A 27,548-nucleotide genomic window follows, 5' to 3' on the forward strand; every position below is an offset into this window, starting at 1 on the left:
AGTGATTAATGACAAAATTTTCATTTTGGGATGGAGTATCCCTTTAAGTTGGTCCAGAATTATCAAAGAGCTCTACATTGCCCAATATCTGTTGTTTATCCTGAATGGAAAACAACTGTCCCTTTTTCTAGCCTTTTTCTGCAACCCTACTAATGTGGACCCTGATGTTAATATCAACCTGTTGGGAAAATACACAGAAAAATAGTGTTTCAGAATAGTCCGAGACTTGGCTTTAAGTCTTTAGATTTGGTCAGTGAACAAACCTGCCGTGATTCTTGACTTCTACTCTTGGATCTGTCTGTACATGTGTTGTAGTAATTAATCAAACTAACTGATATTGATTGCTCTCTCAGTATGGGCGGCCAGTATCGGGAAGCCTTAAATCAGAATCGGTTACTTTCTCTGTCACCAGCTGTTGTGCCTTGAGCAAGGCACTGAACCACCATGAAGGCCTTTTGGCAGCCTTTTCACTCACCCCCTCTTTCAGAAACCAGTAGAGATGTGCCAAAGAAATTCCTGTGTGCCTGTATTAACAAGGAACATTTGGTGAGATCTGAAACATGATTCCTCATGAAAATAATTACTGTTATAACTGTGATGATATGAAGACTTCTCAAAATATGTTCTTAAATCTATTCTTTGTTTTTTCTTTTTTTTTATAAAATCTTTTATCAAAAAATTATGGAGAAAAGGAATTTGTGTATTTGACGTGTGTTCTGTTTCACAGCAAGTGCCTTGAATTAGTTTTACAAATAATTTTATGGAAAAATTGCAACATCACACTGGTAACAGTAAATATTCTCACTTTTTTGGTTTCTTCCACATTCTCTTACTTTTAAGCTTGTGTTAGAAAACTGTAGAAAAATATTTTTCCCTCTTTTGGGTTACATTTATTGGTTAAATTCAGCAATTTTTCAACCTGCAAAATATCTTGGGTTCTTTTATATAAGGATAATTTAAAAAGTACAAGAGATTTGAATCAGTTAAAGTGGCTGGAGGGTTCATGTGTGAGTGTTAAGGATGTCATACATTACTTGTTTGTTTTAATGCAGTAGTATCCACTAAAATCTTTCATAAAATCAAAAGAGACTTTGGGAAGACCACTGTTTGTAAATGCCTTTATACCCCAAATATTTTTCTCTCTCAAGAAAAGAAGCTATTTTATATGTGCTTGTTAAAATTGATCAGATTTTCTAGCACGTCAGATTGAGACTAGAAAAGAAAATGCTCTTAAAAAGTGCAAAAATATTTTTGATTTAGTGTATCACCAACATTCATGTAAGGAATGTGTGTTTGTAGCTACAGTTGAAATAAAACTGCAACTTGTCTATTTGTTGAATTCAATCCAACACTTATTGAAAATAAGTGTTTTGTTCCTTCTGGTCAATTTTAATAAAGAAAAATTATAGAATTCTTTCCAAATAGTGAAATTATTCATATTTTGTAAAATGGTGGGTTGGGAGCCAATTTCCATGGTATGGAAAAGAGACATTTCCCAGCTTCTTTTATCTTCCAGAGAAGTAAGTCATGCAGATTTTGAAAGAAATGAAGGTGAATAAATACTAAATAATGACAGAATTTTCATTTTTGGGTGAACAGTTCCAACAAAACTTGAAAAAATAAAAATAAAAAGTCCTTTAAGCTAAATTATTCTACAGTAAATCCTCAAATATAAGACATTAAATTTGGAAGCCACTGTATTTTTTAAAAAGTAAGTTGCAGCATTTTTACTGGAGAAAATACACCGAAAAAACCCGGCTCTTTGATAAAGCGATAACTAAATACTTGACTGGAGAAAAACTGGACTTTTATTTTGAAAATTAAAAAACAACTTAAACCATGGCGCCATGAATTCCTGTGACCTGCTTCACGTTTAATTTCAGCGCCAGAAAGGTCTGTACAGTTATCAGAAGCTTTATTTATACTTGTATAATAATTTTTTTTTTTTTTTTGTATAATCTAATCTGTATTTGGCAGTATTGTTTTGTTTCATATTATTCTAATATGGATTTTTATTTCGTTGGTGGCATGGCTAATGCAATCTATTGCAAAAGGGACTTTGGTCTATTGTCAGTCTTGCAGAGTCAGAAACAAAGGACAAATCAAATCAGTTGTAAATAATAATCTATGCATATGACTTAAGATATAATGAAGCACCATTACTTTACTTAATTCATTAATAGAACGTCATCCTCTCCAGAATATTTTGTCCTTTACTGTATGTACTTTATGATCCTCAGGTTCAGAAACAAATATGCAGCCTGCTTCAGTATGATACTCCATTCTAGTTGGTTTATATAAACAGTTATGGAATCTCAGACGGGGAGAGGCAGCTCATCACAAAGAGCCAGTGCCAGGAGACTCTCAGTGGCAAAGAAAAACAGCCAGAAGTGCAGTGCAATCAAACAGAGAACAAGCAATGGAGGTGGGGTTGCCTCCATAACTTCATTTTTCAGGAATACACCACCGTGTAAACTGGCATGCCCTCTGTGTGGAAAACTTGTACCTCGTTACAAGATTAATGAACATATAGACTCTCAGTGTCAGAAGTTTCTTGGAGAGGATCTTGAAGATGCACTGGATGTCAGTGACAACAAGCAGGAGAAAATAACCAACACAGCTTCTAACGGTGCAGTAACTCGAAATGATGAGAAAGAGAAAAGCCCAGGAGAGAAAGATGCTGATATGAGTCTGTATTTTAAAAAGAACTGTGTTATGAGGCAAGATTCATCTGAAACAAATTTACAAGCGAAACTGGTTAAAACGGTTGGCCTTGGAAGTTTGTCCTCTAAACTGTCTAGAAGAGCGCTTAGACTTTCAGGAGAATCTGAGATGGATCATACTCATGTCTCTGGACAAGAAGAGACCCATGATGCAGAACTGAGCAGCTCACAGAAGGAAAATTGCATGAAGAGTTTCGTTTTTGAATCTAAATCCGGTGGCATGGCTACACATAACACATTCCCACCAGAGCCAGTGGCTTCAAACCAACCTCAAGTGAAAAACAGTGAGAAATCTGTGACAGTACTGGCAGAATCAAGCAGCAGCACTGACATTCAGTCGGTGAAATCGTCATTGTCATCCAGGGCACGAAAGCGGAAATCAGAGGAGTTGCCTAAAAATGATACAAACACTACAGAAAAATCCGTCATACATAAGAAAAGTAGACATAAAACTGAAAACAGACATGAAACGGATGTCAAGTCTGATCAAGCTGAGGCCTCGTCTGATGTTGTTCCATCATCAGAGAGTCAAATCAAAAGCAAGACCACTGAGAGGAAGCCCTGTACAACACCAGCCAATGAGTCCAAAGTGCTAGGCGTAGAGAAAGCCAGCGAGGGATCGGAGCATCAGCACTTCAGGCAGCCGTATTACCTGCAGAACTTTCGGACTGTCCTTGAGGCGGTGTTGGAGAATGAGGATGATAGGATGCTCTTCAATGAAGATGACTTCTCAAATATTCACACTTTTCAGCAGCTCTCAGGTAGAAGAACTACTTTAAAGTCACTTTGAAGTCAGTTCTGCTGTTATTATTTATAATGCTACAAAAGATGTCTATTTGTGATTTTATTAATTAAAGGTTGTTCTATGCATCATGGTTTCCACAAACTATTAAGCAGCACAACAGATTTCATTACTGATAATAATGTTACTTCAGCATCAAATCAGTATAGTAGAATAATTTCTGAAGGTCATGTGACACAGTAATGGCTGCTGAAATGTCAGACCTGTCTCTCGCTTTCCTGTAGCGCCTGGTCAGATGCTTTATGTCCGTCTATTTCAAAGAAAGCTGAAGTGGCTTCAGGTCAGTAAGTTGGAATACACAGAGATCAGCTCGGACCTCAGAACTGTCATTCAGGAGCTGGTCGCATGTGGCTTCTTACAAACAGGTTAGTTAATGTGATTTGTCAACCAAAATGCCAACAGTTCAGAAAGCTGTAGTTAAGTACCAAGAAACATATTTACCTACAGCTCATGACTTCTTCCCTGTGACAGAATCTGAGCTTCATGACATCCAAGAAGTTCTGGATCTGCTGCCTGCACCGGAGCTCAGAACCCTGGCCAAAACCTTTCATCTTGGCCGTGGAGGGAATGGGACTCAGAAGCAGCAGTTGGTAGAGGGGCTGCTCCAGCTGGGGAAACAGCGATCACTCTTTGTCAGTCAAAACAACACGGCTGCAGTCATTCTCAAGAGGTGAGATGTATGGACTATCAGTATGTATATACCTCAGTAGAGTGATGTTGGCCAGAGATTTGCACTTGTTCTAGAGGAACAACAGAAGCTGTTAACGTCACAGATGAAAAAAAATCCTGTGATGAGTAATGTAAGTGAATTATACACCCAAGCTTGTCTTTCTCAGGGCCAAGCAGGCTGCAGGTTCCTGTGTGCGTCTGTGCCGCAGATCACGTGCCGTGTTCTCCCGTGTCCTGCTCCTGTTCTCCCTCACAGACACTCTGGAGGAAGAGGAGATGGCCGCTGGAGGTCAGGGGCAGCTCTACACCATTCTGCTTGTCAATTCTGGCCGTCTAGCTTTCCCAGAGTATACAGTACATCGCTCAGCCAGACTGTTTGAGGACAGGGATGACCTCATCAGGTCAGTTTATATTTATTTTATAATCATACTTTGCTCAGGTGACAAAAGGTATATAGTTAATCAAAATATAAAAAAATAAATAAATAAAATAAATAAATGCTCAGATCACATTTCACTTCAAAAATAGAAGAAAAGAAAATGTTAAAATAAAAACCCAAATTTTATATATATATATATATATATATATGTGTGTGTGTGTGTGTGTGTATATATATATATATATAATAAAATGTGACCTGAGCATTTATGTAAATATATATTTATATAAATGTGGTCACATTTCACTTCAAAAATAGATGTTTTTATTTAAACATATATATATCTGTATATATATACACATATACACACATGTATATACACACACACACACACACACACACACACACATATATATATATATATATATGTGTGTGTGTGTGTGTGTGTGTGTATATATATACATATGTGTGTATATGTGTATGTATATATATAATATAATTTTCTATATAATTATATTATATAATTAATTGTGTATGTATATATATATACATATGTGTGTATATGTGTATGTGTATATATATAAATAAAATTTCTATATAATTATATTATATAATTAATTGTGTGTATATATATATATATATATATATATATATATTATGAGATTTGCCCCAAAACATTAATTTGTAGATGGCAATATTTGTAATTATGTTCTAGATACATTGTTGTCTCTTTTACTGTTGTAAAACGATTCTGTACAGGTATGAAACAGCGATGCGTACGCTGCAGGAAGTGATTGCTGCAATGCAAACAGGCAGCTGGGAGGACGCCTATGTCCTCTATGCTACAGCAAAGGCCACCTGGCAGGAGATTAAAGACTCCTGTGACCTAAGGTTTGAAAAGAAAACATATCTTTCATTTAATTTATGTGCTGTCGTGAGATGGATTGAGTTTCAATATGTGTGCAGTCATCAAGAACAACTGCCTGTTTTTCTGCGGTGTTTCACTGTGGGCTGGACCTACACTCGGATACTGTCTCGAGGAGTTGAGATTTTACAAAGACTTCGCCGCTATGAGGTGGGTGAATATACAAAGTTAATGATGCCATTGTAAACACTTTAAAATCATATATATTGGTTTTACATGAGTTCGTTGAATTATTTATCTTTTCATTTCCACAATGTAGGACTCTGTGGAGGACCTCAGGAATCTTCTGTCCCAGCTAGTGTATTGTGTAGACAGTAGGGGGCGCTGGTGGGACAGACTTGCTCTCAATCTCCAGCAACACCTAAAACAACATGAGCAGGTACCTCCTCATTTGATTGTAAATATAAACAGACATTTTGTTTTAATGTTACTTTTGTGTTGGTTACACAAGCATTGTTTGATTTTGACACCTTTTGTATCGGCCATCTGTGCTATCCGGGATGGACTGAATGATCCTCTGGTCCGAACAGGCCACAAATTATCACTTCACCAGCGTGCTTCCCGAATGAAGGAATCTGCTAGCTTGAAGAAGTACCGTCTGCTGCTCCGAGATCTGCCCACTGTGCACGTACAGGATGTCACTCATGTGAGTGTTCAGTTCCACATGGGGTCCATTGTAATACAGTGTTACTCTATGCATATTATTTTGTGGTCACTAAATACTAAAGTTACTGTATTGGAAAATGTGGATTAATTTTTTGAAAGCTGTACAGCAGTTATTTTAGTATTGAACAAATACTGTTGAATTTGTATTTATTTTTCTATTTTCATTTTAATTTGAGTTTTAATAGTTTAAAAGTGCTTTTGACATTGTTTTTTTGTCTTTTATTTTATTTTTGTTATTCTAATTTTTATGTTTTTCAAGTTTAAGATTTTCATCTTATTTTAATGTATATTTATTTTAATAGTTTTAGTTAACAGTAACAACACAGTTAACAACATTTTAACAGGTGACAATTCGAGGCCAGCTCTTTCCTCATGAGGGTGGTATGGGCAAATCAGTGTTCCTCAGAGCGGCCAATGAGGATGAACGCTCCACAGAGGGACGAGGGACTATGGTCATGTGTTCTGTTGAGGAACTGGCTCTGGAACACTACAGAACGCTTGGTTTTGATCAAGGTCTGGCATCACATTGTTTGTGCATCATTATATGAAGGAATCATTTTTGAGGAAATTGAGGAATCGTTCACTCATAATGAATCAAACCTCATAATAACGATATTTTTCCATGGAACACAAAAGAGATCATAAGAGATGTATAGATGTCTGAATCGTTCAAACTGGTTTGTGAACTGGATTAAGTGATTCATCAAAAAAAAAAAAAAGATCTGACTCAAGTGAACAATTTATTCACAAATCTAACATTGCTATTTAAGTGCAAGTGCAGATTCTCAGTGAAAACTATTTAAATCTCAGTCTGTTTCTCTGTTTCAAAGCTATTTTATGACTTCAGAAAACGTACATAGAGGATGAATCCTGTAGATCACTTTTATGGTGCTTTTAAATTCCTGAAAAGCTTGAAGGCTCTAGTCCTCATTCTTTGTAGCTGCATGAAAATAAACAACCAGTACATCATTCAAGATGACTCTTTTCGTATTCCATAAAATAGTTTCAAAATCATTTATTACGTCTAACATTATAACATCATACACAAGCACATCCATTCCGCTGTGCCTTTTATGCTTTAAATGTATGTTTCTGAAATCCTCTTTTAAGGTATTCATGGAGAAGGCTCTACATTTTCCAGCCTTTTTGGACTCCTCATGTGGGACATCATCTTTATCGATGGGGTTCCTGATGTCTTCCGAAACCCCTACCAGGTACACAATAATTAAAGAATAAACGCTGTGCACTTCACACATTCAGGGTTGCACTTTATTGTCAAGGCATACCACCCCAACAGATCAGTGATCAATGACTGCATGCCCTTTCCCAGACTTGTCCTTTGGATTTGCACACTGATTGTTTCTATGGTAACCGGCGGGAAGCCATCGAGGCGCGTGCTGAGATGTTACGCCAGGCATCTGCAGAGACGCTGCAGGAGCTGCTTGCTGATGTGTGGAACGCACAGGAGGGGAGAGTGTGTGCGCTGATAAACTGGGAGCGTTTCTCCTCCCTGCAACAGGCACAGGTAACCTCTGAGACTATATACGGCAAGTCTGCTCACATGGTGGCCTTCTTGGTAATAGCTTTCCGGCAGCTCTGGTCTGTTTGCAAAGATTACTTAACAGTAACATTAAAGTAATTTCAAATCAGCAATAAAATCTGACAACTATGTTATCATAAATGTTGTTTCTTCAGCTCAATTTAGGCAAAAAAAAACTTTTCAAACTGGTCCAGCTAAAGTGCATTTATATTTTAGAGTAAAAAACAGTCAGTGCCTCTATTTAAAAGGCAACTGGCTCCTTTCTTAGTGCTGCTACATTGAGTGCCACATACTAGTGGTCCATTTCCACCTCAAAGTGTTGTCATTATTACAATTATTATTTATATACATAATTGATTAAACTGTGTATGCCAGATTATGTTCACAACCATACTGTAATTGCTTTATTTTCTTTGTCTGGTTTTAGAGTCTAGTGGCATGTCTGGGTGGCCACTTCCTGAGCGGTGTGGTCCTCAGAATGGCAAAGGACTACAGGCACTGCAGAGGAGGACTTCCAGATCTGGTAGTCTGGAGCACGTACAACAAGAAGTTCAAGGTGAGTCCGAGACGTAGCTTGCTGGTTAGGAAGATATTCAGCTTTCGACTATGTGTCTTATTTTACTGCTTTAATTAGATTATAATGTTAAGAAACATTGGAAATACTGGATCTATAAACAAGGGGCCTTTAAATTGTTGCTCATTTGAGTTATGTTCTTCTAGTTGGTGGAAGTAAAGGGTCCTAATGACCGTCTGTCCCAGAAGCAACAGATCTGGCTGGATGAGCTGCGTAAGCTTGGGGCCGATGTAGAAGTTTGTCATGTCACTGCCACTGGAGCACGAGGGGCTCGACGGGAATGAGGCTGCTGTCACACGGAGTATGAAGACTTAAGCTCACCATACAGGCAGAGTTAGAAGTGTTTGAAAAACAAAGGATGAATTTAATGATGGTATTAAAACATCAGCTTGGCGCTAATCTGGTGATGTAAAGAAGAGTATTAATATGCCCTCTAAAGGAGTTTAAAAGGATTTATTCTCCCAATCTGAGTCATAAAACTGTTAAATTACCTCGTTTTTTTATTCTTGTGCTCATTGTAAAGTGACTATATTTTAATAGCTGATTTAAAAAAAATAATACATTTCTGAAGTAAATACTTTCATTAAATAAAAACATCAATATTTAAAAAATGTTGTCTGTTTAAATAATAATAAAATGCTTAAGTATTTATGGGAAACAGTAGCAAATAATCTTGTATCTTGCAAAAAGTGATTCCATTATGTCTACAATGTCTATTATTGTGGATAAAAAAAACTCTTAGAAACACTGGGTGACCACATTCCAAGACTGAAATACCTTTTCATAGCATGTCACGTATATCTTTCATGTTTGACACCCATAACAAAACTAATAAATCATGCTTTTCAGTTTAACCTTTTCACCTTCTGAAGTTTGCACATCACGCTACTGTAAAGTATCTTAATCAGATAAGTGCAGATAAAAGGACATTGTCAAATTTCCTTAATGTCCAGAGAATCTTAATTAGAGCACTTGATCTGTTCCTTAAAGCCCATTCTCAACAAGAACGATAACTATAAAGATACCTCTAACAATAATTATATTAATGTCCACACCAGAATCTGGGTGATTTCTGATTGACTGTCAATGTTGCTATTGTTCATCAGCTGAAAAAATAAATTCTGAAAGTGATTCCAATGATATTCCTCTGTGTTGGTACCATTATAGCTGTGGTGTGAATGGGTGTTTAGTCTTTCATCTGCTCATAAAATGTTACAAATGTTAAATGTAGTGTGTATTGTATTCTTATACACATTTCAAAGGAACTGTAGTTATAATCTGGAAACATTCTAAATTGATCCATAATGCATCCTTGCTATTTGTTCCCCATCATTTTAAACGAAAACAAAAGTTGTGTTCTCTTCGTTGTACCTCACAAATGAAATACAAGTGTAGATGTGTAAAAATGTTGTTTAGCTGGCTGGTTATGAATAAGATTATGAACATATGAGAGAGTCTTGACAACAAATGTACTACTTTTTACATAGACTGTTGTTGCACTGCCAGCAAAGCCAGACTGGATGACCAAATAGAGTAGTGTAACTTCAGTCTGGCCAAGCTGGGAAAACAATTATTGACTTAACAGCTGGACCTAATTAACACCAGATTAGACCAGTGAAATCATCCTAAACCGGCTAAGAACTGGCTGAACTACTTACGGCTCGCCCAAACTGTATTCTGCTTGTCATGCAATCTGACCTGCATGGCACTCCATGAGGCGACCCGCTTCATTTAAAATAAAACAGCTTTTATTAGGCTATTTATTGAGCTATGACCGGATTCTTCAACTCACGCAAACGTATATGATTAGTAATATTTTACTGTTCAACTTTTTTAGTTAAGGTAAAAATCACTGCTTGCATCTTTGACATGCATGCTTCTGAAGCACCTTATTATATTTATCGCAATAACCAATCAAATGGAAGCATAGACCTATTCACGTTTTCTATTGGCTGAACGCTAATCCCGCCCGTGTCGAGACGTGACGCAGCGCTTGATAATTGGCTACTGGTTGTTGTGTTTAATACCAGTTTCTCACGTTACAGTCTTACAGCTTACGTTAATAGCTTGTGCATAGTTCTAATATGTACTAAAGCCAAGATATGAAATATTTCAGACGACATATTCTGGGAGTTAATTAATTCCTGCACAGTTGTTGCACATTCCGCAGACTGTAAGTATAATATGGGGTTGTTGGTTATGTGGAACTCATGCTCATGCTTTGCTCAGCTAGCTGTTAGCTTGTAGCAGGAAGGTGGGGAGACTACTTTTGTCTGTTTTAGCGACAAAAACATAAACTTTAACGTGAGGGGATCGTAAATAACGAGCTATTCTGGCAAACTGCTTCGCTTAACGTAAATTGATTGTTTGGTTGATGGTGTAGCTAGCAAGACTGCTAGAGTTATGTCATTAGCTTGTGTGCAATGTATTGTTAAAAGTAAGACATTACATAATTTCAGATCTGTCCATCAGGCAAAGCGTTGTGATTGGTAACTTACCCCACCAAAACAGTCCATCTAAATATTAACTCCTTAAATTCGTTCTTAATCTTTACTTCTAACTTGAACACTGCATCCAGTAACTACACATTGTCAGTGTCGATTTAAAGGCTTTGTTCCAAATGATGTTCAAATGCTGATTTTTTTTTTTTTTATAAAAGAACATTATCAGTAGATCTTTAGTTACTATTTAGTTATGACATTGTTTCTTTATTTTGTTAAATAACTAGTGTTTTTGGCTAAGAAAACAAGGGCTTTCGCAGGCCTGCTGCTCATATTAATTAACCCGCTGTCTAACTACTGTTGCTTTCCTAGATTAAGGTCTTTGGCTTTTTTCAAAGGGATGATTCACCCAAAATAAAAATTTTAATTTACTCACCAAAATTAGATTAATAACAGACAGAATAACAGCTTGATTCTTCCTGAATTCTGAGTATTGGTCACCATGCTTGGCTGTATGTCAAGTCACTAAAAAAAAAAAAACACAAGAAAATAAGACAAACAGGGTAAGTAAATGATAGAATTTGTTTAATTACTTAAGCCTGTTACACTAACATCCTAGATTGTGTTTCTCTACAAACTGAATCAAAGTAAACACTGATTTTGTGAATTTCACATTCACATCCTGTTTACTTTTTTTGCACTGGCCACCTTTGAAGTTGTGGTGAAACGGATGTAGCGACCGGAAGTCATCACAGAGTGTTAGATGTGGCCATTACACTCAAAAAATGGAGGCAGATGGACTTGAACTCACAGAAACCGTTTAAACAAATGAAATGATTGGAGTTGAAGTTTTGCATACATCATCAGATAGAAGTCTGTCGGTACAACCTGTATCTCTCACATGAGATTGGACCAGTAGCAAAGGACAACGATTCAATACATTTACAATAGACAAAATGAAGTCTTAGTCTTGCCCTACATTTTTCTTTTCTTCATCAAGAAGCAATTTCACTTGGATATAGGCTATATCTCAACAGGGAAGAAAGGACTATCACACTTCTGTTTCATGGCAACTTTGTCTTTACAATTATTTTGCAGCCTGTGACTAGCAAGGGTGGTCTGGTCTGTAGTAAAGAACCATATGGTGTGCATATTGGAGGCTAAGGTCTTACTCTGGGGTGTAAAACTGAGTTGCATAATCGCTCAGCCCATCTGAGTTAAGCCCACTTCTTACGGGACAGGCGTTCATAGCCCGGAGTTAGTGGGAAACTAAGCCTCTGGATGTGTGCCTGTGGGTGGGGGACCATGTTTTTAAACAAATGTTTCTCACATTATCCTGAGGCTAACAATTTGTGGTGGATTTTGAGCATCATTCAAAATGTCTTTAATGATGGCAGCACTTGACCTGCATGAACTCCACAAGTTTGTTTAAAACCTGATAATCATGTTTTCCAGCATAGTTTGAGATGAACCAAAGAGCGTATTGAGTTCAGTGAAGATGATCTGAACGTATGAACAAAGTCACATGATCAGTCAAAAAGGTTTTTTATTGATCCAAAGAATTGGCCCACTTGATTTTCAAAATAAATAGTCCTTGTCCTTTTGTATGCTTGCACTATAATGTCTTTTAATGTTTTTGTAAGTCTATTATGCTCACCAACATTGCATTTATCTGATAGACCATACAGTAAAAACCAATTATTATTTTAAAAAATAATTAACTAAAAATATTATTACCTTTTAACATAACTGTTTTCTCTTTGAATGCATTTTAAAATGTAATTTATTCCTCAGCAAAGCTGATTTTTCATTAGTCAGTACTCCAGTCTTCAGTGTCACAATCTAATATGTTGATTTGCTGCACATTTCTTATTAGTATTAATGTTGAAAACATTTGTTCTGCTTAATATTTTTGGGAATCTGTGAGAAATTCATGATTCTTTGAGTAGAAATTTTAAAAAACATTGATGTCTTTACTGTTACTTTTGATCAATTTAAATATATCCTTGCTGAGTAAAAGTGTCATTTGATTTTTTATTTTATTTTTATTTTTATTTTTTTTCAGCAACTAGCTGAGCATAACTGTTGTGTGGTCTCTCCTCTGTCTGCAGAAAGCATAAAAACCCCCTCGGTCATTGTGAGGAAGCCCATCACCAGATGAACACCCCTCCTGATCTACAGTAGACTGTTTTACTCTTTTTGTGAAGATGGCCCCCCTCCTCCTCCTCAGGCTGCCACACTGATCACCTCCACTGAACCACAGACACACAATGGAGAGAAAACGCCGAAAGAAATGAAAACTCAAGCCATGTGTTATTCAGGCTTCTCAACATTCTGGACATAAATTCTTTAAAAACTGCAAATATACATTTACATTTGTTACCTTTGAGGACACCTGTATCTTTAGATGGGCGATGACCAGAAACAGATGGCAGGAAGCATGATCATACGGCTGTGCTTGCTTGTGGCCTTTTTAGGTGGTCGATTGCCTCTTGTGGGCACAGAGGAAGACAGTGGGCCGTTCTCAACACCCTTTCCTTCTCCTCTAAATGCTGATGCACTCTTGAGCCCAAACTGCTCGCAGCTCACACTAAAACTGGACTTTTCTACAAAAGTGGTGAAGCATGGTAAGTAATGCCATTTTTGTAAGTTAATAATGTTGTCTTATTGTGTTTGTGACAAAAGTAGAATTAATTTTGCTTATAGTAAGCCAGTTGTTTGAGGTTTGTTTAAAGGGTTACTCCATCCCAAAATAATAAAATTTGTCATTAGTCACTTACCCCCATGTCGTTCCAAACCCGTAAAAGCTACGTTCGTCTTCGGAACACAATTTAAGATATTTTGGATGAAAACAGGGAGGCTTGAGACTGTCCCTTAGACTGCCAAATAAATAACAGTTTCAAGGTCCAGGAAAGTATGAAAAGCATCGTCAGAATAGTCCATCTGCCATCAGTGATTCAACCGTAACGTTATGAAGCGACAAAAATACTTTTTGTACACGAAGAAATCAAAAATAACGACTTTATTCAACAATTCCTCTCCTCTGTGTATCTCCAAATCAGCGTAGCGACATTTTGCCAATTCTGAGCAGTGCGCAGATGGCGTACGCTCTTCTGTATCAGCCGCGCTGCACCGATGCGCTGTTTGCTTTCAAACCAAAGCGTAAATACACGTCAAAAACGTATCCTTGTGGCACAGCTGATACAGAAGAGCGTACGCCATCTGCCTTGACCTTGACACTGTTATTTATTTGGCAGTCTATGGGACAGTCTCAAGCCTCCCTGTTTTCATCCAAAATATCTTAAATTGTGTTCTGAAGATGAACAAAGCTTTTACTGGTTTGAAATGACATGTGATTAATGACAATTTTAATTTTGGGATGGAGTATCCCTTTAAGGGTTTTGACTGCCAGGAGAACACTGAATTCCTTTTTGACTGACATTAAGTGCTGTAATTTACTTTTTAGTGTTTATGATAACATTTTATTGCACTGAAAATCAGCTGTCAACCCATTTATGGAGTGTGAGGATTTAAAGCCACTGTTGCTCTTCCTGTTGTAATTTAGGGCAGGACAAAACGTGAGCTCTTCAGGTCAAACAGTGCTGGTGTAATGTACTCCACTGTGCTGCAGCTCCCTGTTCATTCATTGGCTGGATTGTGCCCTATGCTCTGTGTTTGTGTGTGTTTGCTGGCAGCTGGCCCAGACAGTTGGCAGTACATTCCTAAGACTTCATCTGAGTCCGACGTTGTTTTAACAGGGTGCACATTTCACTAGTTTGGGTGTGGTGTGGATGTGAGTATACAAGACCAGAACATAACACATTATTTATAGTGGCCTGATTGCTGCTCTATGAATGCCCCCTTTGTGCCATCTTCTAATGTTTAGGCCTAATTTATTCCCACTTCCCTTACCCTCAGCTATTAATTGTGGGATTGGCAAGGAGATTTTATGTGGCATTAGTTCCAGTTGTAATTGTTTAGTATGAAGTTTCTTGTAAATTCAGTTTTGAACAAACCACATTGTCTGCTAGTCTGACTGAATATTTTCAATCTTCGTTCTGGTTTTCCTTCAGGACATATTTTATGTTGAACATTAAGTGGTTCATCATAGAAAATTAATTTTATAGTTTTGTTCTCTCTATAGCCATAAATGTACCATACAAAACACTTTATTGTTGCAAGAGAACCAGTTCAGTTGTCTGGGTTGTTTTTTCCCTTTGTTCATGGTTCGAGAATGATTGCATGCATCCTATTCATGTTGACATCTGCCTACTTGAATTAGGTCCTACCAAATGATAGATAAATGTGCTTAAAAGATTGGTCATGCAGCTTTAAATGTCAACAACAATAGATGTAGGACTTGTTTTTGATATGACCTTTGATTGAGAATTATGGTCATTTAAAAAAAAAAGAAATATGCATGGATGAATTGTTCACATGCATTTTAGAAAATAGGCCTAGATTAATTTGCGTTTCATGGTGACTTTAATTGTATTTTTTTTATTATTTGCATTTGTTTCTCTCTGTTGTCCCCAAAGCCACTAAACTCTTAATGTATTCTGCATTGCATTCTCCCATGTACTGTTGGCTTTGTTATAAGTTGCGTTAAGCACTCTGGAGGATGGCCATATTTCAAGGCATTCTGATAGTCTCTCTGTTCAGGTTTGTTGAGTAAAGAAAGACTGGGTGTTCCTCTATACCCACCCTGTCCTAAAGTTTCACTCAGCAGACGTTATTTCTGTTAAAGGCTCTATTGTGGTTGTTAATGCAAGATTGAATCCATTTGAATGATGTCTTGACGTCTCGTTCTGTCTCTGTTTGGGCCCAATGCTAAAGTGAATGCTAAACCTTGCTGAAGTTGCATTCCTCAGTAAATACAAGTGCAGTTGTCCTGTGAGATTTAGCAATTTCTTCTGGTCTCTCTCTTTGTCTTTTCTAGAGTACATTGTTGCGTTTAATGGATACTTCACAGCCAAGGCACGCAGTGATTTCATCAGCAGCGCCCTGCGGGATGTGGATGCAGTGAACTGGCGCATCGTACGGCGGGACAATCCTGCCAGCGATTACCCCAGTGACTTTGAGGTGGTGGAGATCCGTCAGGATGCCCGCAGCAGCCTGCTCACCCTTCAGGACCACCCCTACATCAAACGAGTGACGCCCCAGCGCATGGTCCTCCGCAGCCTCAAACTGACTGACTGTAAGTAGTACTGTACTGTCATAACACTGACATTGAGATTATGAGCATAATACTGTTATCATTCTGTACTATGCCTTACTGAAATGTACTAAAACATAGTATTCTTAGTACATAGCATGATATTTATAAATCACACTGAAACCTGCAGTGCTGTGCACGGGTCACACAGGTTACGTGCAATTTGTTCCTCCCCAGCTCTCTTTGGGGTGACTGCAGGGAGGAAAGTCCTCAGCAGGGGGTGAGCAGAATAGGAAGTGTTTATTTACTGCATGGGGTGAAGGAAATGGCTTTCAGAAGTGTTTGAGGTGAAAATGTTCTGTCTTTGAGTTCCCCACCACTAGAATAAAAAAAGAAATCGCACCTCCATGCAAATCTGCTGTCAGCGGTGAGACTCTGGGAGAGTGATCTGTTTACTAGCACACTAGCACCGCTCCTGTATAATAATAGAATGACTTCCTCTCTATTTACATCTTCCTTTCCCAGCACCCTAAACAAGAAACACAGCTTTTGTATAATGCTTATCTGATGTTTACTGCTGTGCTACTATTCATTTTGTAGTGTAAACTGCCATTTGAAAGTTTGGAGTCTTGTGTTCAATGCCGTTTGATTCTCCAATTGGTTCTTTTGATTCACTTAAAAAAGCCATATCTATTGAATAAGTCCATTCTTGTATTGGACATCACTGGTCATCGAAGAGAACCCAATACATTTATTTTTATTTTTAAAGTGCTCATTTTTTCTCTCTCATCACTTTCTCATAATGTAGCTAAAATATATTTTTGCAGACAGCAGCACTCTGGAATAATTCTCAAGGAGCTGCTTATGAGTCTGGCTCCTGCAGTCTGCACCCACACACGCTAGTGTATCTCACTCTTCATCCACAGTCTATACATAGCACAGCTTAGAGAAAGAGAGCCAACTAGTAGCAGCTAATGATGTTTTTTTGTTCTTATTACTGAAACCAAAGTGCCTCTAAGAATAACCCCTGGTCACAGTTTGAGAGCATATATGCAAGTAATTATCATTTAAATGATGTTGATGTCAGCTCTACATGGGCACGAGTGGGGGATTGAAATGTAATATAATTACAGTATATGCACTAGTCTCGTCTGTATAGCTTGAGGGGGAATTAATGAGCAGTAATGAGCCAGAGAGGAAGACTGACATGTCAGAGCTGGTCAAAGTGGTTTGCTCGCTTGAACACCTACGATTTCATTCCAAGTGCTGCACCTGCACTTTACAAGAGTTTTTTATTTTTTATTTTATTTTTTTATTAACTCTTCACTTTTCAGTTCTTCTATGTATAAGTGCATGTATAAATATTTGATCACTGTTATTATCGCTCTGCTCTGTTTGGGGAAAAAAAAAACTAAAATATTCTACCCAATCTCTGGTCCCGCCAGAAGTTATTCAAAGAGACAATAAAAATGCAAATGAAGGTGTAGATGTTGATACTGTGTGGTTAGGTTGGTGTTAGACAAATGGACAGAATCTGATACTATGCCAGTTTTTTTTTCCATTTACTGCCTTTTTAAAAAAAATCTGCTTTAGATCATTGTTACTTAGGGCCAGTTTTGTTGAATTCAGTTGATTTATATATGTTGCCAAGTTATAGTTATCTAGCTAGTCTTGCAAACAGTTAGAAAGGGTTATTCTATGACATCTTTTTTCCAGCAAAAGTATTTAAAAATTAGATGATATAACAATACAATCAATATTATTATACTACAATATTATATTATATTACTGGGGCAGGTACGTAGTTAAATTAATAAAAAAATCCTTGTTGAGTTTTTTTTTTTTTTTGGCTTTTTTTTTTTTTAAAAGTTCTGGTATGATGGTGTCTACAGAGATGGTGTAAAAGTGCTCTTGAGTTAGAAGAAATAAATATGTGGCCTTATAAAGTGAATATAAATGCAGATTAAATGGGGAACAGGGCCTGAAAGAGTGATAAATTACATGATAGTTCAAAAAAATTGAAAGACGTTATTTGAAGTGAGCATTTTTAATAATCCATCTCCTTTGGGCCTGGTTAAATTACAGCATATAATATGGGTTGGCAGAAGTGTCAGCCAGTAGAGGATCTTTTATGCTGTTTATAATACAGTAGATCCATGGCACAAATAAAATTATCAAATGGGATGAAATATAATTGTGAATAATTTTTTCAATCATTTTCTCTTTCAGCGGGCACTGATGGGGCGTCCCCGTGCAATGACACGCGCTGGATGCAGAAGTGGCAGTCATGGCAGTCATCAAGGCCGCTTAGGAGAACCAGTCTTTCTCTAGGCTCTGGATTCTGGCATGCTACAGGAAGACACTCCAGTCGCCGTCTCCTACGGGCCATCCCCAGACATGTCGCCCAGATACTGCAAGCAGATGTGCTCTGGCAGATGGGATACACTGGTATGTGTTAAAGAATAGGCTGTTGTAGTTAATGTTCTACTCCTTTGGGAGATCAGGTTTACGATGAAGCTTGTGTTCCTGTTTGTGTTCGCATGCAGGCTCTGGGGTGAAGGTAGCAGTATTTGACACTGGGCTGAGTGAGAAGCACCCACACTTTAAGAATGTTAAAGAAAGAACCAACTGGACCAACGAGAAAACACTGGATGATGGTTAGACATGAAACAATGTCATGAGACAAGTTTAAACCCATTTAAACAATCATTATTGTCCTCTGAGTGAAGTTGACTGAATCAACCCAGATTAATTCTTCAGATTACGAACATTAATCATTCTGTTATCTTTGTCTGTCTCACATTCTTTCTTCAGGGTTGGGTCATGGTACCTTTGTTGCTGGGGTTATTGCCAGCATGAGAGAGTGCCAGGGATTCGCTCCTGATTCTGAACTTCATATCTTCAGGGTTTTTACTAATAACCAGGTAGCACACAACACTCAAATCCCTGATCCTATACAACCACTTTTCAGGATTAAAAATGTCTTTACTGTCACTTTTAATCAATTTTATGCATCCTTTCTGGATAAGCATGTAAATTAATGTTTTAAAAAATGTAACACAGTTTTCACAAAAAGTATTAAGCAGCACTACTGTATTCAACATTGATAATAAGAAATGTTTCTTGAGCACCAAATCAGCATGTTAGATTGAAAGGGATAGTTCACCCAAATGAAAAATCTGTTATTTACTTGTCCTCAAGTTGTTCCAAACCTGTATGGATTTCTTTTTTCTGCTGAACACAAAAGAAGCTCTTTTGAAGAATGTGGTAAACCAAACAATTTCACATACGCATATGTTCATCTTCTTCTTTTTTTTTTTTTTTTTTCTTCTTCTTAGGTGTCCTACACCTCCTGGTTCTTAGATGCCTTTAACTATGCCATCCTGAAGAAGATAGATGTCTTAAATCTCAGTATAGGGGGACCAGACTTTATGGACCATCCTTTTGTTGATAAGGTATGGACAAATTAAATTGACATCTATTCATTCAGCAGGTGCTTTTGTCCAAAGCAATTTTGATAAGAGCCAAACAATTTTAATAAAGGTGCAGTGTAAAAATACACTGTACATCAATGTTTATGCTCTCTGAAATGTAGTGCTCTAATAAAAACTCTTGTTTAACTAGGTTTGGGAGCTCACAGCCAACAAAGTGATTATGGTATCTGCTATTGGCAATGATGGCCCACTCTATGGGTAAGAAAAGTAGTTTTAAGGACAAATTATTATAGATTTGGCCAATATTCCCAACATACCTGTTGATTTTTTTTTTTTTTTACTTTATTTGTGTCTTCCAGAACTCTGAACAATCCAGCAGATCAGATGGATGTAATTGGTGTTGGAGGGATCGATTTTGAGGACAACATTGCCAGGTTCTCATCCCGGGGCATGACAACATGGGTGCGTCCTGTCTTTTGGTGACTTCACATTACTGCATTTTCCTGTGCAGCTGCATAAAGAGGCCAGTTAGAACTTGTTTGTGCATTTTGGTCTGACCTAAAAAGGGCAGACAGACACCTCCTGCTGCACAGAGTTGGAGATACCTAGCCTCCCGTGCTTCAGGAAGGAGAATAAATTGAAGAGATGTACATGTACTTCAAAAGACTCAGTAAAAACCCTCTATTGCACCTTTGAAGTTGTTCAAAGAATTACAGCTTTGTAGATTTTCAATAAAGTTGCATATAAATGAATGTCCTTGAGATATAAGATATTAAAAATGGATTTCCCATTTAAAGAACTGGGTGATATTGCTAAAAAATAGAATTACAATTAAATTGTAGTCTAGGTAAAATAATCAAGGCGTGTTTTATTAAGATACACCATTGAAATAATAAACGTTTACCAAAATATATTTTGGATTTCATAAAAAAAACTTGGGCAATGATGCAATTAAAAATTTGAATCTGAGTTGTGAATCAGTTTATTATCGAACTTGCCAGCATCCCAGTAGCAATATAAAGAAGTGCACTCTTGCTGGCCATGTATGACTGCTGAATTTAAATTTAATGTCTACTGATGTAACATGCTGCTCTCTTTCCCACTCGTCACAGTATCTGTCAGTCTGTCTTGTCGGCTCAGTTTAATCATTGTTTTGCTTTCTGTGCTGTCTGTTGATCAGGAGCTGCCAGGTGGCTATGGCAGGGTGAAGCCTGACATTGTGACATACGGCTCTGGTGTGCGTGGCTCAGGATTGAAGGAGGGCTGTCGTTCTCTCTCTGGCACCAGTGTTGCATCACCTGTAGTGGCAGGAGCTGTCACACTACTGGCCAGGTGAGATAGATGAACAAAAATAATATGAAACTGACAAATTTCCCAAATTACTTTGCATTAACATTCACAAACTCACTTTCAGATTATTGTCCAATTGTAGTTTTGTTTTGTAGGACTTAATAGAACTTAATTTTCCACAGCCATTACTCTACTCTTAAGATCTTTCAGAAATCATTCTAATATGCTGATTCAGTGCTTATGAAATATTTCTTTTTATTATAATCTTAATAGTTTTGTGAAAAGTGATGACTTTTTTTTTCATGTTTTTTTGATTAATAGAAAGTCCAAAAGAACAGCATTTATTAGAAATATAAACTACTTGTAACAGTGTAAATGTCTTTCTCACCTTTAAAAAAGAAATCTATTTAATGCTTCCTTGCTGAATAAAAGTACTAAATTCTTCTACTTCAAAAAAAATATATCTAATCTTAAATACTCAACACCTTAATTAGGGGTGTTTGATTTCATGCCTATATACTTAATAAATGGGAGTGCACTTTAATTATGCCAGGTGTGGACATTTTATATCCACTTTTCAGATCAGGGTTTCATTATTAGGTCTGTGTTTGCTGCTTTATCAGGGCGCTGATAGTGTTTGATAGTGAGCTCACCTGTACTTTGTGCAATTATTGCTATAAACACACCACTCACACACAACTGATATGAAGTTGAACTAAATAAATTAGTCCCCTAAACCTATGGTTTTCTGCTCAAGTGCCTTATTTTTTCCCCTTTGTTCTTATGAGAGAAAAATAAATTCATCCTGCAAGAAAAGACAAATAAGAAACAAATGAATTGACAGAATCAATCTTATTTTCCACTGGGAATTGAATGACATAGTTTCTCTTTTACTATCTTAGCTCTTGCTATATATTTGATGTAGTCCATCCTCCCAGACTGTGATGGGCTAACCTAATTTGTCGGTGTTTCCACTATAATGTTTTCATTTCACCTCCTTCAGTTCTCTTCCTTTCTATCTCATTCATTTGTATTAGTCTCTCATAGGTACTTGACCCCATCTGCTTCTTTGCTTTATGGCCTCTGAGTCACCATGTCCCAGTGTTTCTTTTAAGTCTGTTTTCCGGTCCTCAAACCGCGGTTGCACTGTAATGATATCCCATCAACCCACATCCATTTAAATGAGCCATGTTTGTCTTGTCTTTCCAGCACTGTGTTGAACAGAGAGCTGGTGAACCCGGCCAGTATGAAGCAGGCCCTGATCGCCTCGGCACGCAGGCTGCCAGGCGTCAACATGTTTGAGCAGGGCCATGGCAAACTCGATTTACTCAGAGCCTATCAGATCCTTAACAGCTACAAGCCACAAGCCAGGTATGTCTCTGGCACACCCACAAATATAGTGTTCTGCTCTTTGTCTAGCATTCTGCTCACGTAGCATGCTCACATTATCTTATTCATGTATGCTGAATTGGTCCATTTAAAATGTAGCCGGCATCTCTGTCGCATGCTCATTAAGATTTAATTATGTTCCAGCCTGATTATAGAGTAGATTAACCCGGTTCATTATGTTGCACTGGCTCTCAGTGAGGTCATCGTCTTCTATTGAATTTCTAATGGTGTTTTTTTTTTTTTTCTTTTTTTTTCTTTAGCCTGAGTCCGAGCTACATAGATTTGACAGAGTGCCCGTACATGTGGCCCTACTGCTCTCAGCCTATTTACTACGGTGGCATGCCGACAATTGTCAACGTGACCATTCTTAATGGTATGGGTGTGACTGGAAGGATTGTGGACAAGGTAGGAAGTAATAAATGGATAGACCGCAACATTTTACATTAAATTGTCATTTCAAACAGTCATGGTCCATTTGATTAAGCTCAGTTATGTTTTACATCCGCAGCCCATCTGGCAACCCTACCTTCCTCAGAATGGGGATTATGTGGATGTGGCGGTGTCTTACTCACCTGTACTCTGGCCCTGGGCCGGATACCTGGCTGTTTCCATATCTGTGGCCAAGAAAGCTGCATCGTGGGAAGGCATCGCTCAGGGTCATGTCATGGTTACAGTGGCCTCACCAGCAGAGAATGATGTAAGTAACAGTGCTGTCCCTGAAATCTCCAGTAAGATGATAATTTGCTATTTTTAATTTGTATTTATAGTGCTCTTCTATTTAAATCATAAGTTAATTTTATTGGTGTATGACCACACTTCTTTCAACCTGTAGTAGTGTAATTTGAGATCATGATCTGTTTTTCGTGTGTTTGTTTCCAGTCAGAAATAGGTGGCGAGATGACCTCTACTGTGAAGTTACCAGTGAAGGTAAAGATTGTCCCAACTCCGCCACGTAGTAAGAGGATTCTGTGGGATCAGTACCACAACCTACGCTACCCGCCTGGCTACTTCCCCCGAGACAACCTGCGTATGAAGAACGATCCACTTGACTGGTGAGCCTCAACCACCAAAAATAATCTACATTCAATTAGTTGTTAGAAAATGCATTGCACTGTAAAAAAGAATCTCTAGAGGGCAGCATTTCATAGCTTGTTTCTAGAAACCTTTTTCCGACATTGGTTTTCTCTTGTTTTGAAGAATGGTGATCATATTCACACTAACTTTAGAGACATGTATCAGCACCTTCGCAGCATGGGCTACTTTGTCGAGGTCTTGGGTGCACCAATCACATGCTTTGATGCCAGTCAGTATGGTAGGTGTTCATCTAGTGGAGTGTTTTCTGTAGAAAGAATTCTGTCTTGAAGATGAATTGGTTTTATGGTGTAAGTAGTGATTGAAATCAGCTGTCATTTGTCTCTGCATGTTTATAGGGACCTTGCTGATGGTAGACAGTGAGGAAGAGTATTTTCCAGAGGAAATCACCAAGTTGAGGAGAGACATAGATAACGGCCTGTCTCTCATCATCTTCAGTGACTGGTACAACACATCAGTCATGAGAAAAGTCAAGTTCTATGATGAGAACACCAGGTACTGAGAACATTAAGGCATACTGTAATCTTTTGTGTCACTGTCTCAATCTTTAAAAAATGATTCATTAGTCCACTGTACAGCATGTAATCCTGGGAAATGTTCATTGGGGTCCAATAGTCTGAGGTCTGTATGTTTAAAGAAAAAATGTTATGAAAACATAACATTTATAATAATAATGTTAATAATTATGTATTTCTATTTCATGGGAAATATTTTTCTTACTTATTACTTTAATGCTGTAACCTTTTACTAATTCTTTAGGTTTAAAAAAAAAAAAAACCTTATATTTCAGTTGTTCTGACACTGTTTGGACATCACAGTATATGGCAGAAAACCTAGCTAATGCTATGGCACAGAAATTTAGCGTTTCAATAGACAGTAATTTGTGTCAAGACTGCCTTGCTAATTACTTGATTAATTGTGATTTCACCTGACATTTTTATTCAGCGATGGTTTTCATAATTTTCCTATTATCTTCTGTTTTCCTGTCCTAATTTAAATAAATTGTGCTTCCCATTAGGGTATTTAAGTGCCCTAATTAAAAACTAATGCCATTTTGGGGGGATTAAAATTGTGTGGTTTCTATTATTGGATGTGACAAATACTTTTAAATGGGCCTCTTTGTAAAGTGTCCAATTCAGGACAATCATGTTTTGTTTATCAAATAAAGGCAAATTTTGAAACGGGTGTGTTACACATTTGCAGGCAATGGTGGATGCCGGACACAGGGGGCGCTAACGTGCCGGCCTTGAATGACCTGATCTCAGTGTGGGGTATGGCCTTCAGTGATGGTCTGTATGAGGGTGACTTCACAATGTCAGATCATGAAAGTAAGACTCTATAACTTTTCGCTATAACATAGCTATATCATAGATTCTTATTAAATACATGATAAAAAAAAATAGATTTCAATAATGTACCATATCTTTTGCTTTTAGTGTATTATGCCTCGGGGTGCAGCATCGCTCGTTTTCCTGAGGGTGGGATTGTCATTGCTCAGACCTTAAAGGATCAAGGTACACGGCACCTGCTGTCATCGTACACCTCAGATCACTGCTGTATCCATGGAGACCAGCTAAAGGCTGCGTCTAATCCTCTTGTTATTGTTATCTGACATTCTCAAAATTTCTAGGTCTGGAAGTCTTGAAACAAGAGACAGCAGTGGTGGAAAATGTGCCTGTGCTTGGACTGTACCAAACACCCTCTGAGGGGGGAGGCCGCATAGCACTCTACGGAGACTCCAACTGTATTGATGACAGTCATAGACAGAAAGGTAATGGCCATTTGTGTATGTAAGCTCACAATTTGGGAAAACAAGCCTGAGAGAGAGAGAGAGAGTTTAAAAAAACTAGCCCCACTAAATATTAATGTTTCGAAATGTTAATTTAATTAAATGTGTTTGAGTTCTCTTTTCTCCATTTAGACTGTTTTTGGCTTCTGGATGCTCTGCTGCAGTACACTTCCTATAGCATGTCTCCACCCAGCCTCACCCACTCTAAAAACAGAGTGGCGCCCCCTACAGGCACAGACAGGCCATTGCCACAGAGATTGGAAGGTGATACTTATTTAATAATTTTTTCAGTACTGTATTTATTCTTAATTCATTGTAATGCATTTAAATTTTCATTTTATTTTAACTAATTATTTTTAATGTATATATTTTATTTCATTAATTTAGTCATTTTATTTGTAATTCTTTTAATGCATTTTCAATTCATTCATTATTTTTCAGTACTTTCATTATTTATTAATTATATTTTTACTAATGCATTATTTTCAGTTTATTGTAATTCATTATCTTTAAATTATTATTATAACTTTTTAATTCATTATTAGAAGTCATTTATATTTAATTTAATTCATTATTTTTAATTCATTTAATGAGTGAATTCATTTTTATGAATTGGATTTTAATCTGATGATGATGGTGATGAGTATATATATTTTATTATTTTGATAGGTAATCACCTCTACCGTTACTCCAAAGTGCTGGAGGCTCATCTGGGTGACCCTAAGCCTCGTCCTCTACCTGCATGTCCTCATCTGTCTTGGGCTAAACCCCAGCCGCTTAATGAGACTGCTCCCAGGTCAGTACACATGAGACCGCTGCCATTCTCAACTACTGCACTGTCAGTGGAAACAAATCTAAATTTGGATGCCTTGTCTTTTAATATCAACATCTGACAAGGATTGTTGACCTTAATTTGTTCTCAGCAATCTGTGGAAGCACCAGAAACTACTGTCAGTGGACATGGACAAGGTTGTTTTGCCTGATGTGAGGCCATATCGGCCTCAGGTTCGACCTCTGTCTCCTGGAGAAAGTGGAGCCTGGGACATCCCTGGAGGTGAGGAAGGAACTTTTGCTGCATGTTTAGGAAATAATCAACCAGATGTCAACCAGAATTCGGCCAGCACATTGCAGTAATCCATGTCTGTGTTTTTCTCAGGAATAATGCCCGGCCGCTATAATCAAGAGGTGGGCCAGACCATCCCAATGTTTGCTTTTCTTGGTGCCATGGTTGTTCTTTCCTTCTTTGTGGTGCAGCTGACCAAGGCCAAGAGCAAGCCAAAACGCAGGAAACCAAGAGTGAAACGACCGCTTTACCTTCAACAACAGCAACAACAAACCCCTCAGTCAGGCAAAAACCCCACCGTATGATCCACCACATACCACATCTGGACAAACTAATGGTGTGTGTGTGATGCCGTAACCACATGATAATGAGATCTGAAGGGCTGTGTCTGTACATTCTGGAGATGAACCAGCCACCTGCGCCCAGATGAAGGCCTTGTTTGGACATCAGTGTTCCCTCTCTTGTCTTTATTCAACACTTGCCTTTCAGTTTAGTGACCAAATGGAGGAATGTTTCCTTTTTTAATTTATTGATGAATAATTGACTATTGACCCTTGCTTCCTATGTCAAATCGGACAACAGAAACCCGCCATTCAGTTTCCTTGATCAACATATTGGACTTGATTCCACATGTCCTCATTTTTGTATTCAGTCAGACTGTGTTTTTATAAAACGGTTGTGTGCTTACATCTTTTGTAAATAGCATCATGATTTCACTGTTGTTGGTGTGGAATTATCAATGTTTTAAATATATCTTATCCGATATAAAGCAAGAAAACCTGCCTCTGTCTTTGTAATAAATCTTAGATGACAGTCTTCATATAACATTACATTGGGGGGAAAAAACAAGAACAAGGGATGATTCAGGTAAACCATCAGAAGTACAGGTCCTTCTCAAAAAATTAGCATATTGTGATAAAAGTTCATTATTTTCCATAATGTAATGATAAAAATTAAACTTTCATATATTTGTTTGTGCAAATTCATTGCATAAAAATATACAAACCAAACACCCTTATTACATATATCACCATTACACCACACACAAACAAACTTCATTACACAAAACACAAAAACATGTTACAAAACAAACACCTTTAACAGAATAAAAACCAAACACACATAAAAGAAAATGTTTTTTACACCACAAACAAAGTCAACCTTCAAATAATCTTTGTTCAGGTTACAAACCAATACCTTTAATGGGAATTATTTTTCAGAAATTCTTTCAATGCGGCGTGGTTCATGGAGGCAATCAGCCTATGGCACTTGTGAGGTGTTATGGAGGCCCAGGATGCTTCGAATAGTGCTGCTTTAAGCTCGGGAAACATTTCTCATTAGTGTTGGGTCTTTTTTCTCTCAATATTTTTCTTCAAAATATCCCACAGATTTCAAAATTTGGGTTCAGGTCAGGAGAGTTGGCAGGAGAAAGAGCACTTTAATTCCATGGTGACAGTAAAGACATATTTCACCAATGTGACTGTTTTTACTGTGAGCAGGTGCCAGGTCGTTTAATTAAAACGAATTCTGTCATCTCCATAAAGCTTTTTTATCCGCATTGGAAGCGTGAAGTTACTGCTGAAAGTGTAAGAAATTTAGCTGCATTGAGTTTCCCTT

General features: G+C 37.6%; 2 protein-coding genes across 2 annotated transcripts; both read left to right on the forward strand.

Moving 5' to 3' along the window:
* The first annotated feature begins 1,825 nt into the window (after positions 1 to 1,825).
* On the forward strand, positions 1,826 to 9,500 carry LOC109065774 (fanconi-associated nuclease 1-like). Its single transcript, XM_042775245.1, has 14 exons — positions 1,826 to 1,893; positions 2,241 to 3,484; positions 3,750 to 3,890; positions 3,997 to 4,195; positions 4,362 to 4,595; positions 5,333 to 5,464; positions 5,540 to 5,648; positions 5,758 to 5,876; positions 5,979 to 6,144; positions 6,509 to 6,677; positions 7,275 to 7,378; positions 7,495 to 7,689; positions 8,132 to 8,260; positions 8,425 to 9,500. The coding sequence occupies exons 2-14, from the start codon at positions 2,308 to 2,310 to the stop codon at positions 8,560 to 8,562; spliced, it is 3,012 nt and encodes a 1,003-aa protein (XP_042631179.1). The 5' UTR covers positions 1,826 to 1,893; positions 2,241 to 2,307; the 3' UTR covers positions 8,563 to 9,500.
* A 781-nt stretch (positions 9,501 to 10,281) lies between these two features.
* LOC109068651 (membrane-bound transcription factor site-1 protease-like) lies at positions 10,282 to 26,713 on the forward strand. The gene is made up of 23 exons (XM_042775244.1): positions 10,282 to 10,451; positions 12,831 to 13,346; positions 15,659 to 15,916; positions 18,104 to 18,322; positions 18,421 to 18,531; positions 18,689 to 18,798; positions 19,213 to 19,329; positions 19,499 to 19,566; positions 19,668 to 19,770; positions 20,489 to 20,640; positions 21,808 to 21,969; positions 22,248 to 22,392; positions 22,496 to 22,684; positions 22,867 to 23,039; positions 23,184 to 23,299; positions 23,418 to 23,574; positions 24,283 to 24,407; positions 24,516 to 24,593; positions 24,710 to 24,850; positions 25,001 to 25,132; positions 25,538 to 25,664; positions 25,792 to 25,922; positions 26,025 to 26,713. Exons 2-23 carry the CDS (start codon positions 13,127 to 13,129, stop codon positions 26,234 to 26,236), a joined length of 3,246 nt encoding a protein of 1,081 aa, XP_042631178.1. The 5' UTR covers positions 10,282 to 10,451; positions 12,831 to 13,126; the 3' UTR covers positions 26,237 to 26,713.
* The last annotated feature ends 835 nt before the right edge of the window (positions 26,714 to 27,548 follow it).

Source organism: Cyprinus carpio, chromosome A18, assembly GCF_018340385.1.
Source record: "Cyprinus carpio isolate SPL01 chromosome A18, ASM1834038v1, whole genome shotgun sequence".
NCBI classification, from domain to species: Eukaryota; Metazoa; Chordata; class Actinopteri; order Cypriniformes; family Cyprinidae; genus Cyprinus; species Cyprinus carpio.